This window comes from Schistosoma mansoni, chromosome 3, assembly GCF_000237925.1.
Source record: "Schistosoma mansoni strain Puerto Rico chromosome 3, complete genome".
Classification (NCBI taxonomy): Eukaryota; Metazoa; Platyhelminthes; class Trematoda; order Strigeidida; family Schistosomatidae; genus Schistosoma; species Schistosoma mansoni.
In genome coordinates, this window is record NC_031497.1 from 21,697,463 (window position 1) to 21,710,990 (window position 13,528).

Sequence of the window (13,528 nt, forward strand, 5' to 3'; positions counted from 1 at the left end):
GTTCTGTGAAATAGAATAAAAACTAACTTACATCTGATATACACAAGCCTTACCATTTAGTATCCATAAAACTAAGTGGAACGTTTTGATAATAACAAGTAGTTCTGTTTTTACATTATCCCAATTAGCAAAATATGAGAATCAGATTTATGCATTAAAAACAGGTCTTCGGCCTGTTATTCCTTTCTAGTAAGTTTCTGAGATAGTCTATTCTACTCTTGGATGAGTCAGTTGGAGGTGCAGACACTAATTCTTTGAGTAATAGGTTCTAAGAGTTGATGACTCGGAGTGCAAACCCGTACGGCACATGTAATAAATTCTATCGACCAGAAAGTGTTTCGACCTCAATCAATTGTAACAGAGCTGTTCCCTGGATCGTATTAAAAACTTAAGATTATGGTAGCTGGCTACACATTGCTAAAAGGATTCTATTAAGTTTTGTTAAAACATGGATCCATTCCACCGCGTACAGATTCCACCTTCAATTCATGGGTGAATGTATAGATTAAAGTAGTATCAGATATCTCTAGCAAAAATGCAAAATATTTCAGGTAGTTCTTATTTTTAAGCATTATTGCGGAGTAGAAATTTATGTAATCGGTTTAAATTACAGTTAGTTCTTAGGAAATATATATACATCAATAAGGTCTAATAAAGATTTGTTTTTTTCATGATCCGAAGAAATTCTTGTTCGTTGACTTCACCATCACCATCGCGATCAGCCTCATCAATCATTTCCTATGAGTTATACAACAGTTTTCTTGACCACTTACTTGCAACTCCTCGTCAGTAAGATTTTCACCAAGTTCTTTCGCCACACGCTTAAGGTTTTTGAAAGATATTTTCCCAGTTTCATCATCGTCAAAAAGACGAAAGGCTTTTAACATCTCTTCTTTTGCATCTTTGTCTTGCATTTTTACAGACATCATTCTCAGAAAGTCCGAGAACTCAATAGAATCTAACGGATGAAATGTTTGGTTATGTGAATTATCATACCTTTGTTGTCGCAATCGAACTCTGTCAAAAGTTTTCTCACTTCTTCTTTTTTTGGTTCGAAACCAAGAGCCCGCATAGCAACTTTTAACTCTTTGATATCGATTGTTCCTGATTTATCAGTGTCAAAAAGGTCAAATGCTTCACGGATTTCTTGTTTTTGGTCTTCTGTAAGTTCATGTTTAACACCACGACTCGCGATCTCCTTCTTTTTTCCAGATGGCTGCTGAGATGGTCTTTTTGTAACTGTCGACTGTTACATTCAGGAATTTAGTTTAACCAACTCACCATAAAAGCACAATCAAATCGTCCACCGTTTCCCTAAATAATCAATATCAACACTACATAGCTAGTTTAAAGAAATGCAGAAGAAATTTTCGTTAAATGTCGTATGGCAGTAAAATCACTCCGAATCTGCAGTTTTTATCCTGACTACATTACATACTATGGTGAAGATAACTAAGTAACCGGTAAAGCATTGTCACAGGAAAAGCAGGAAGCAATAGCTACATTTTTACATGCAGTTACATACATATACGATGGTTGAAATCCAACGACTAATTTTACAGGAATATATACAGTGTAACTAGTAATTTTTCAACGGTGCATGCAACGATCATATAAGTATTCCGTCTAGCATCAGAATCCACAGGAGTTTGGATCAGTTGGCCACGTGAAGCCCCTTTATTATCACAAATCTGACTGCGTCTTTTATGCTTTTAGTGCATGTGGGATCACTAAAACTGAGTTAGATAAATCAAGTGAGAAGGTTTGGTAATTATTATTGCTGAATATTATTCATTTCCAGAACTAGTTGAAACAGTGTATACTAGTAAGCTTTGTTTGTGACTCAAGTAAAGATCCTTTGGAAGAGGTCTACAGGCTACTAGTGACGAATGTTCTACGCAACTCAGCCTGTGTTGAGTAAGGTTTGTTTTATCGGTTTCAGTAATTGCTGGAGTTACATAGAAATATTTTACCCCTTTACTCACCTGTCTTTACACGAAATCCAATAATCTAGTCATCCACTGTATACTGGTGCTTAGGCTCTTCCGTTTACTTCTTGCAGTTTGAGGGCTAGCGTAAGGTGTAATACACAAATTTCTTCTATGAGGTGGCGTAAATGTGGTAAGGAAGATTACCGGTTACATAGTTATTTTTTATAAACGATTGTTCTTGATGCTTAAGCGAGCCTGCTTACAAATACCAATCCCTATCAAATATGGCTCTTTTCATACAAAAACCAGGACTTATAGCAAGCCTAATTTGTCACTGAAATAAGCTTGACAGTGCACCCCAGCGTAAATGACCTAATGTAAACTCACACTTGAGTGGCAGGACTTCCTTCTGAAGATTAATGTTTCCTCTCCATTGGCTTTTAAAGAATGATTATTAGTTACATGGGTTTTAGCATCAAAATCAATGAGGAATGAATAGTGGTGACATTAACATTAAACTCGAAAGGATTCTGAAGGATGTTATGGTAATTAAACGAGTTTCTGGAGAGATCGAGCCGCTCAATTTGGTGGTGAGATGTATTATTGTAAACGCCAAATAGAGGACAACTTAGTGACACATAGTACTGATAAAAAACGAAATAAATAAAACTTTACATGTAGATAATTTATGAAAAATTTTGCCATAAAACCCTACCAAAACACTCCTTTGACAGGTTGTTGTTGCAGCTTTGCGTCTACTAACTAGGTTCAGCTATGGCTAACTCCAGTCAGTGGACAGATTGTGTAGACTTTGTGAGAGCTCGATTCCACCTTATCTCGATTTCGATACGTTTAGCTTGTCTTTCTAAATGAACTTTAGCCCGTAGGATTGCTCTGTTATATAAATTAAATGAAGGGAAAAGAGTACCCTAGTCACCAGGTTGGAGTGTGACAGAGTAGAGGGTCGCTGAACGATGTCAGGTGGTGTGAGCTAAAAAGCTATGATCCATCATTTAACCATATGGTGAAACTGGGATTGCAGGTTATGAAATCTCATTCAACTCACCATATAAACTATGAATGAGCTCTACAAGTCAGATATAACTGATGGTTCAAAATGTTTACATATTAGTCGTGAGGCACACTAAATCTTGGAACTGACCAACTCCTTGAGGTCCCTAAAGTTTTAGTGACCGTTTCACTTTACCTTTTCAGAGGTTGCTGTACTTGGATATTATTCTGCGGTCGTTCTAGTGAACATTTATTGCCTGTTTTATCCTACTGAGAACGAAGCGCGATTCCTGTTTCTTGGATCGTCTATTTTTGCCGATCATGGAGCAGTTAACTCTTGCATGTCTTGCATAACTATTTTCTCATATATTAACTTCTCACTGTTGGGGTGGACCGAAATCCTTCGTCTTTTTCTCTTTGAATAGAATATTGTCACATTAGTAACACGGTGAAACAAAAACAACCTTTTATTTGAGATTATTGACTGATTGGTTGAATCTATACCTTTAATTAAACAGTTAATGTTGGTTAGAAGCTAAATAAACTGAGATTATACGTTCATCTCACTGGGGGATTTACTCCAAAGGTCATTCCGGCTATCTGATCTAGTTACTCATTTCACTGTTGCTACTTTTTTGATGGGAGACTAGTTTGTCTACCTCACAATACGATCGTACTGTGTGCTTTTATAACTGACAAATGCGTTTATTGGAGAAAGTATTATCAATCACTTTTTGCTCATCTTATATTTAATTCAACTATATTAGTCTCAACTCCTAACCATTTTGTACTCTTTCCTACGTTATTATATGAAAATCATTCTTAATCATCGGCGTTTCATAGACTTGAGCTAAATGGGGCGCCACCAAAAAATACAAGGTACAGAACTACTGAGATACCTAGAGTTCGTGATACTACACTGATTTCGAGCCATATTAACAGTAAAATACACACGTAAAGGTGGAGTTATTACAAATTAGAGTGGTCTTGACGTTTTGGCCAACTCAGTAATGCAGAGGTTAGTGTACAAAAATCCATACTCCACAGATGTCAAATCAGATACATGCCACATTTTCAGGCCTGACCAATGGCCCTCAGTATGCTTTTACAGACAGAATACCATCCCAATAATATATATACAGAACTCACGCCAGTTTACAGACATGATCAATTTGATATAACAAACATGTGACATAAGATTGTTTTAAGTTTGCTAGTTCAGTAATTTTTTAGGTAGTACATTTATGACGTGTATTACAGCAATCCAATTCGTCAACAGGGAACTTTTGATTTTTTCTTAAGTGGATGGTCTGTTGATTTATCAACGGTGTTATTTAAAAAGTTATCAAGGTGTTATTTAAACTATATTAAGAAGTGTATACTGGTTAATCAGTAAAAATACGCAACAGAAAGTTCATACCGATAAAGAGGGCAGATATCGAATAAATATGTGCAGTATTGGAGTGTGGAATGAAACAGCACTGAACCATCACGACAAATCATCCTCGAAATTGATAATACACTAACTTGGAAGACTCACATTGACCATTTTTATTATTGGCTTCATTCAATATTGTTTCAATAAGTGTTTTGTTGAATATAAATTTCTTAGCACGACGTACTGGAGTAATTTTCCTTCATAAAACAGGAATAGAAAAAAATCGGTAAATGGATGCCTACAGATACTAATTGAGAAGATAAACTTCCTGGAATGAGGTAAAATGTTTCTTAATACGTCAAGGATATGCGTAACTTTTATTTAGAAACACATTTAAGAATGCAAGCGCAGCTCTTAAATTTTTTCGCCACATAGTATGTTGGCTTAATAAGGTGTTGTAGAGATTTTATACCTTTGCCTGCATGCTTGGATTTCAGTGCACTAGCGTCTTGTTCTGCCATGAAAACATAGAAGGAGAAAGATGTGAATGAAGTGGTATGTAAATACCTGATAAGAAAACAATCATCAGGAGTTTGTGAGATTTTAAACGTCTATCCAAAACCATATTCATAATGACCGTAAAAGATCCACCCAAAACACTGTTAACTGTCGTCACCACCTTCCGAGACATAAAAAAAGCTTTTTCTCAAAAGCTCGGGAAAGATCGATGGGGAACATTGAAGACGAACAGATAATATACGAAGACTTAAAAATCGCAAGGGTGAATGGAAAGTAGTGGCAAAAGCATGTAGTCTCTTTATATAATAAGTTAAAAAACTTTGTTTCATATCAATTAGACATGAGAAGAGCAAGAAAGACCAGAGAGACAACTAACACCAAAATAAATGACCTTTACATCATTTCATTACATAAACTTCAATAATCGGAACCTAATGACATTCCTACACCATGTCAAAGTGCTGTTCACACTCCGGGCTGAAACTGGTGTTTTGACATTTTGAAGGATTAGGTGTGATATCACTAACAACAGACCGTCTTTCAATGCGAGACAAGAACTATTTCATCTCAAGGGGATTGAAAGAACAGAAACTGTTGTCAACACAGTGAGATCATCCACATACTTAACAAGAGTGCTTTCCGTATATGACAGATCATGCGAAAGAAAAGAAAGAAGGAACGGCCCCATGTGGTACACCTTAGCGCCTTTGAAAGGAAGTTGACCACCTTCCTTCACGCACAGACTAATGTTCCCCTTCCAAATAGGTAAGAACACAGCCATCTGGTTATCTAGCCATCAGTGTTGATACCGGAAAACTTGCTTAGTCGTGGTGTTCTTGGGATAAATCTTCCAAAAATACGCGCCGAACATGCTTTCCGTCCTTTCCAAAGCTGAACACTATATTATGATGCCGAACAACAGCAGCATCTAAGATACTTCTTTTTCATTTGTAACTAAACTCGTAAAGATCTATATGATCTTTTTATTGCGTGCTGGAGTAGGAAAAGCAGTGGTTTTTCCGTCTTTTTGAGTAAAGACAATAACATTGTCATCGGTCTAAATTTTGCATCCTTATTGCCAGATACGTTCTTCGATACTAAAATTATCTTTATATTCTCAGCATCTTTGGCATAAAACCATTTCAGAATGCTTAGTTAAATGTGCTGGTGAATAGATGACATAAAATGTCGGCACACTCCATAAATAGGTTCGGAATGTTGGTAGTTTCTAAACGTTGGGACGAGTAGAGTGGCCGAAGATATTTTCGGTCATCGGTCGCAAAGAGAATTAGGACACAACTTCTCTTCGGACTCTTGCACGTAGAAAGAACGACATCAGATGACTAACAATCAAAAGACTTTTTTAAGTTACAGGCATTCGGATGAGTATCGTTATCAGAGCATCCCCGACCTGTAAGCTTTTGAACAGTTTCCACATCTTTGAAGAGTGGAGTTTATGAGTAAACACCGAATTCATATACTTAATTTCTTGGTTCATTAGGACAAATAGCTCTCGAAATTCAGTGGATTTCTTTATCCCGCAAGTTCGCTTTTTTACTTGGCTCAATCTTTTTGGCTGTGAGACTATAAGTGAACCAAAACTTCTGGAAATGATTTTAATGGGACATCAATTACTAAAGCATAGTTTAAAGTAACAAGTGACAACAACAACGATGACTTTTAAGGATTCACCCGCAAACAAATCCCAGTACGTTGTGTGTAACATCTTTTCCAGATTTTGGGTGCTTCCTTTTACGTAATTCCTATATCTTACCTTCTTTATCTGATTTAAGAGCATACTCTTTCCAAGCTTGCCATATATCTTAGTTGGAAGACTAACAATACAGTGTGTGAGTCACATATATTCTCAAATCATTAATGATAACCAAGTCTAAGTGGGCATCTAAAGAAGTGGAGGAATGTAATACGATTTGATGACTTAGTGATGAAAGAAAGCTGCAATCACAAGAATTAAAATAGGTTCGTGATACTGAAATCAGGCCATTGATAGTTATTACAGAGCATTAAGTGCATTCATCAACAAATACACAGTCCAGTTAAGGTGCAGCCAAAAGTCACGTAAATGTTGGTAACGTAAAGATAACTGTATTTGATCAAGCCATTCTAAGGTTAAACAGTCAATGAAGTTGTTGATCCTTTTAATTGTCAATCTATTTTTATCAGTAGTTGAGTTTGTAAACATAATCGTTTCGTGACCCATAATTTTCTCCTTACTTATTCGTTACTTATTAAGCTAGACGACACTCCTCGGCAGATAACCCTATCTTAAAAGTTCTTGAAAAGAGATAAATTCAAAAATTCCTTCAAAGTTTTCCAGCATGTAAGAAAAGCATAATTCTGATAACTGAAGACAACATGTGCTCATAAAGTCCATGTACGAAGAAAGAACTCTGTTCTCCTGAAATCTATCCTGCGCACTTGCCAACAGAAAGACAAAATACCTGTGTACGAGCGATCCTTACGGAATCCAGCCTGTTGATCTCAAAGACGAGTGTCTACTGACTCTTCCATCCGGTTCAACAACACTCTGTTGAAAACTTTTTCTGGTACCGACAGTAGTCTGATTCCTCTGAAGTTCTCATAATTTCTCAGATCTCCTATTTTTGGAAACGTGATGAGGTATTATACTTTCCAGTTTGTTAGTGACACTTGTCCTTCCTCCTAAATTTTCCTGAGTAGAATGTGTAACATCTTTGAGGTTTCAATGCTTCAGCTAGTAACTTGTCTGGTCCTGGTGCTTTCTAGCTCCTGATTTGTCTGACGGCCATCCTGATTTCTTCGACCGTTGGTGGAGTGACATCTATAGTAAGGTTTGTGTGAGCTGTCTCAATATCCGGTGGATTCAGTGGAGCTAGCCTGTTCAATACTTCCTCGAAGTATTCTACCCATCTGTTCCTCTATTCTTGAACTTCAGTGATTGTCTCGCCTTCTTTGTTCTTGTCCGGTCTCTCTGGTTTACGATATTTTCCTGATAGTTTCTTCGTCGTTGTTTCATATCCCCTTCTCTTGCGGCTTTTTCCGCCGTCGTTGCTAGCTCTTCCACGTATTTCTGCTTGTTGGCTTTAATAGTCTTCCTCACTTGTTTGTTTGCTTCTGCATATTCAGTATGTGCCTTGAAATACTCTGTTCTTGTTCGAATGTTGTTAATTTCTGTCTTCTTGTGCTTCCCTTCTCCAAACTTGTCCAAGGTTTCCAAAGAGATGATGATGCTTCTTGCGGTCCAGAACCACCTGAAATGTTGAAGTTAATGCTTCTTTGATCCGTTTCCAGTTGTCCTTCATAGTAGTTTCTTATTCTTTCGTTGGATCTTGTAAGGCTTAGAACCTGTTGTTGAGAGTTAATCTGAATTAATTGAGTTTGTTAGTATCTCGAAAAAAGGCTGTAGTGAACCTTTGTAATAAGGTTTCCCCAGTTGTCCATTGTTTCTTCAGCTTCAGTTTCATTTTGGTCACAACCAGATGGTGATCTGAATCTATGTCACCTCCTCTCCTGGTTCTCCCATCTTCCGTTGTCCTTCTGAATTTTTTGTTGATACAAATACGATCTATCTGGTTCTGCGTGGTGTGATTTGGTGCGACCCATGTAGCTTTATGTATTCGTTTTCATAGGAATTTTGTGCCACCTATAACTATTTTGATGATATGGATTCCTCAGCTATAGTTAGAATGTTTACTGATCATGTGCGTCAATCATGTTCGTAGTCTGTTCCAGACGCCTTATTCTAGTTACTTCATAACGGCTATTAATATGCCATGCAGTTCTCTAGTGAGATTGTGTTTATGTGGATGTGGTCGCACATTTAGCATAAAGACTAAGGAGGTATATGGATCAATCACTTGTACGTGGTCGAGCAACGCAGATTCAATCAAGTGTTCACCAGTTGATTTTTATCGATCTTCTCTATTTTTCATCAAACCTATACGACTGGCTGTTCCTACAATCTAGGTATTTCAACATGTCTTCCCGTTTTTTGTTGTAACACACTAATCACGTCTTAATAATTACACAGCTTATTCCGGAGCATATACAGAAGGCTTACAACTTTTACTAGGTATAGGAAGAATCTAAATTCTAAATATAACAAACCCAATGAAGCTTGGTACACTATACAGAATAGCGTACTTTTGCATAACGTGATAAAACCTGATTAATTGAATTGTTTTATGCTTAAAGATACAATATTCGAAGTATTTTTCTTCACTCTGCTGGATTCTAATCCTATTACTGTCAGTCCGTTATACCTCTGTGACCTAAGAACTGTGGGGTTGAGCCCTTCAAAATCAAAATGAACAAGTAGCTAAAACCCATATAAATCAGAAGAATTATATGTAATTCAAACTGAAGTCCTAAGAGAATATGGAGATCAGCAATTATTTCGTTTTGCTGCTCTCCCTAATCGTTTACCTTCAAGACCAAACCACCTCCTTGCAGATAAAAATGAAAGTGACAAGTTAGGACCCCCTAGCTACAGTCTGGCTTTTTTGTTCTCCTCAGTTGCAAAAGTCGTGGAAAGTCCTTACAGAAGCTCTCGGAAAACATTTATTCAACAAATCTTCTCGACTGAAAAAACTACGTAGCAGCAGCCTGTTAACCGATCGGAGTTGCTAGACTCTCTCACCGAAGAACAACCATCATGTTCATGCAGGTCTTTGAGACGTCTCCGAGACATTCGCTAGTGTTAAACTTGGAGTTCCAAACCTATGTGGTAAATTATATGAACTAGTATTAAACAAAATGGCCTGTATATTACTTACAAGGTAAACCGAAAGATCGGAGAATCCGGTCTACTTAATGTGTTTAGTTCTTAATGACATGGAGAGTTCAACAATAGCCCTATCTTTCAACCACTCATCTTCTTACTTTCTATTAACAATTTACCTAGTTCTTTAGACTGGCGTGTTCTGCAGTACTCAGATGATTTTAAGGTCTGAAAGGAAATACTTGACCCAGTGACATCTTGACATCCCAACAAGACGTAGATAGGATACTTTTCCAAACCAACAGACATCTATGCTAGTTGTCTTCACAAAGCTCTGTTGGTAATGAGGGTGATAACTGTAGGTGTTACTCAATTTCCACTTCCACTTTTAATAACTGACTTGATAATCAGAAATGACAATAAAAAAGCCGTAATTTTTTATTTTCTGAAATGTTCTCGTACAACGCAAATGCAGATTTTAAGAAATACAGTTCGTTAATCCAGTCAGACCAAATTGGGTTTTGAAGGGTAACAGCGCGGTTTGTGAACATGATGACAGTCGATAATCTTCCCGAACCTGGATCAAGTATAACGGCTTATTGTTCTGACACCCTAATACGAGGAGATGTTCTATGTGTAGATGCATCTAAAAAGCTGATCGTTCTGCGTACGTTGCTTGATAATATGAAGATGTAATGGATGTTATTGAACTTTTAGAGAAGCCCTCAAGTATCGGCAGGCCTGACGAGTGTGACATACTTATTCTACGCGCTGATTACCTTAGAGATCTAAAGAGCACCAAAGAAGGGTCTCCACCAGCCTGTCCTGAACTAAATATTGAAAAGGTTGGTATGTTTTAGGATTACTTATGTTGTGCTATTCAGATAATTGAGCGTATTCGAGTTAACGAACGTATTCAAAAGGAAAAGCTGAAGTTTTATGGCCACGATGTCCCCGTGGATGCTCGTAAACTTGCCGAATACCTGGAAACGTACATTATCAGTCGACTTCCTAGATATGATTAATTAGTTTTTTCACTGTAGTTTGGGATAAGCCACATGTTGTTGTAATGGATCATACAATCATCAGCCCTCCCTATAAGGAAAACAATGTGTCTTGTAATTCAGACGCACAACAGGCCAAATCACAAACAGATTATGTACAGAGAGTGGTACGTTTGTCATTTCTCACGTCACCGCGTTATAGGTTAGTCGGTTTTATCAAGAACGTGTCACGGATAATAGGAGTGGAAATTGACCTAACTCCCCTTTCAGAAAATATACAATATCTTCTATTCAGTTGTCTTTTCTAATGAACCGTTTATCTAGTAACAACATTCAGTCGTATACTTTACAGTCACATAGTAAAATTAGAACTTAAGTTATCAACTGTGAAAATATAGAGTTACACACCTCGAATAGCGTTAAGTACTGTTTTTGTAGTATTTACTAGTAGTTGATGCCTAGTGTATTTGAAACGGTTGGATTTTCTTCAAGTATCCACCACGTGCATTATATGTCTAAAAGTACTTTTTCACGCCCCCAAACTCATTATTGGGATGTCAGTGGAATTTATTTATTTGGTTTTCGTCCTGCAGGATATCACTTCTGTCCGAGACTTGTTTTGTTACTTGAGGACTTGACGAAACGGACGGTACTTCCGCACTTCTGAGATTCCGAAGTAATATGTAATAGACTTTGGATGCTTGAAATATGAGTTTAAGAAAACCTGGGATAGTTGGTTATATACTGTAGTGTTGCCAGGATGCACATTATGGATAAGGGAACTGAATTTTTATTTCATGAGATAAATTGGAGGCATTTTGTCCCATGTTTGGCATCAGAATTCAATTTTCAACATAACTCCTATGGTCCATCATGAATCGTAGGAGTTGGTACTCGCTGCAGGTTCGTTCAACGAGTGCGATGACCAAAATATTTGGTTTATTTACTACAAACCAATGAGGTTAGGGTGCTTTGCATTGCTTAAACTTTCAGAATTAAGATAATCATTTTCATCCAAAATCGATACGGCAGCTGTTAGGAACCAATTGGATTCTGTGTATCGCTTATCTGAGAAAGTAATTAGTTAACTTGGAGTATTCTCTCGACCTTGCTAACCAATTATTTCTCGTTGCTGCTCTCTAAATATATTCCTTATCAAGGGGACTAATTCGTTCTTGATTTCTGTAAGAAAATCTTACAACAAGAATCTTTTTCTTTTTGGTACTTGAAGCGTACTAATTTTTTCCAAAAGTGAACCATACTGCAATTTTTTAGGTGACACTACGTTTTCAAGCTACACAGGACTATAGAGTGGACATCTTGTCGAGTACGGATGCTAGTAAATGTAATGGATATATTGGGTGGTGCAGCCGTATCAGAATAAAATATAGTTTTCTAATTTCAGGTAATTGAAAGTTCTATGATCACTTATGTAATGGTATAAGATGCAGCAGCGCAAATAACTAGTATCCAAAGTAAAATTCATCTTGCGGGAAGTACGTTGGGACCTATCAACCATGTATCTAACAATTTTCCGGAAATATGGATGGCTTGTACTAGTTGAATCGGAAGCGTTAGCGTGAACTGTAAATCATAAGGAGCATTTTCCTTTATTCTCGGCAAAGTAAATAAGTATCTGTAAAACCACTAGATTCAATAAGTAACCTCAGAAACTGCCTTAATATGCACTAAAGTTACATTAAAAGATTGGGAAGTGTAGAGTTAAGCTTAGAACACGGTGTTTGTATTGAGACTAAAGTTAGTGAGAACAAAGTAGTTAGGTGTATGAATCAATCGTTGGTCATCGGCTACCATGGGACTGCCTCTCACGATGCTCTACTGCCTTGTGGATCAGACTAGGTTAAAGGCTCCGGGTGTGGCCCCCTAAGGAAACGACCATGCACATAACATGCCTTAATCCGGTTTATTTCCCACTAACATAGGCAAGTGGTTTTGGTTTCCTAAAAATATCCCTCAGATATGGAGTGCCATAGGAAAGAAGTAGGTATATACAAGCACTAAGTGGTGTTTTATGTCTTAAATCTGATGAGTTTCCCTTCATTTCAGTGTCATATCCTAGTAAAGACAAGTACAGGTAACTTCCGGGATCTATGAATAGACTACTACTCTATATATATTGTTGCATAACTAGTCAGTGATTAGATTTAATCTACATATATTCATCTTATTATAAACTTCATTTTGACCTATGAACTATTATTATACGAATTACTGTCCCTAAATTATATTCAGTTTATTGATTATTTTATCCCACGTTCACAGCCACATTTGGCTTGATAATGTACAAATATTATTTTCTGTTTTATGGTGTGATGCGGTCTGTCTGTCTGGTATATAAACCGAGTATGCTTGAAATAAATGATTCGCGTAACAGAAGCTGTAATTGGTGTTTTGGACTCAATTGGAAGGGCTAGGGGGACAAGGGACCAATAAGGACGCTAGACTACTAATACCAGTTGAACGTCATTGATTTGACACAGTGTTAAGATTAGACAAGTCGTATTTCGATTGGTGGATAAATCACGTGATAAAAAGCCGGACATAAGACCACGACAATTGGCGTCGGGGATTTGGGCAAAAAAATACAACAATTGGTGACGTGATTTTGGAAATCAATAAGCTGTAATAATTACCGGTGATTTTTTTTGGGAGTTAATATTATTATTATTAGCAGTAAAAAAATGGTGATTTTTTTTAGAACAGTTGCAGTTAATATTACAGCACCAGCAGCCGGACATAAAATCATAACACATTGGCGACGGCCTTTTATTAAAGTCACAACAGGTTTCATAAACTATCTTTTCTGTACATGAATGTATGTTCTGTTTAATAGACTTTTGGACTCCAAGGAAAACTAATGACAGTTTGTTTTCCTGTTTACTGTTGTGGTGGACAATAAAGTATATTATCCCAAGAATAGCAATAAAGTTATTACGTCCAAAAG

The 13,528-nt window shown here is 37.0% G+C and overlaps 2 protein-coding genes across 3 annotated transcripts; one reads left to right on the forward strand and one right to left on the reverse strand.

Moving 5' to 3' along the window:
• Positions 1–548: 548 nt before the first annotated feature.
• Positions 549–1,312, reverse strand: Smp_134950 (centrin-related). Its single transcript, XM_018799636.1, has 4 exons — positions 1,282–1,312; positions 997–1,246; positions 774–958; positions 549–738 (listed from the first exon to the last, which is right to left on the reverse strand). The coding sequence occupies exons 1-4, from the start codon at positions 1,282–1,284 to the stop codon at positions 649–651; spliced, it is 528 nt and encodes a 175-aa protein (XP_018651405.1). The 5' UTR covers positions 1,285–1,312; the 3' UTR covers positions 549–648.
• An 8,790-nt stretch (positions 1,313–10,102) lies between these two features.
• Positions 10,103–10,856, forward strand: Smp_023700.1 (hypothetical protein; the record flags this gene model as incomplete). 2 transcript variants are annotated; one of them, XM_018799637.1, is made up of 5 exons in its annotated part: positions 10,109–10,226; positions 10,277–10,404; positions 10,444–10,550; positions 10,589–10,730; positions 10,766–10,816. In XM_018799637.1, the coding sequence occupies 5 exons, from the start codon at positions 10,109–10,111 to the stop codon at positions 10,814–10,816; spliced, it is 546 nt and encodes a 181-aa protein (XP_018651407.1). The 2 variants fall into 2 exon arrangements, with proteins under 2 accessions (XP_018651406.1, XP_018651407.1); XM_018799638.1 differs by having other exon boundaries at positions 10,103–10,226; positions 10,444–10,730; positions 10,766–10,856.
• Between the last annotated feature and the right edge of the window lie 2,672 nt (positions 10,857–13,528).

Excerpts from the sequence above, each read along its gene's own strand:
- Smp_134950 (XM_018799636.1), bottom strand. Across the intron at positions 959-996 it reads GTTCGATTGCGACAACAAAG|ATTCTATTGAGTTCTCGGAC; the intron begins GTATGATAATTC and ends TTCATCCGTTAG. Across the intron at positions 739-773 it reads TTACTGACGAGGAGTTGCAA|GAAATGATTGATGAGGCTGA; the intron begins GTAAGTGGTCAA and ends TATAACTCATAG.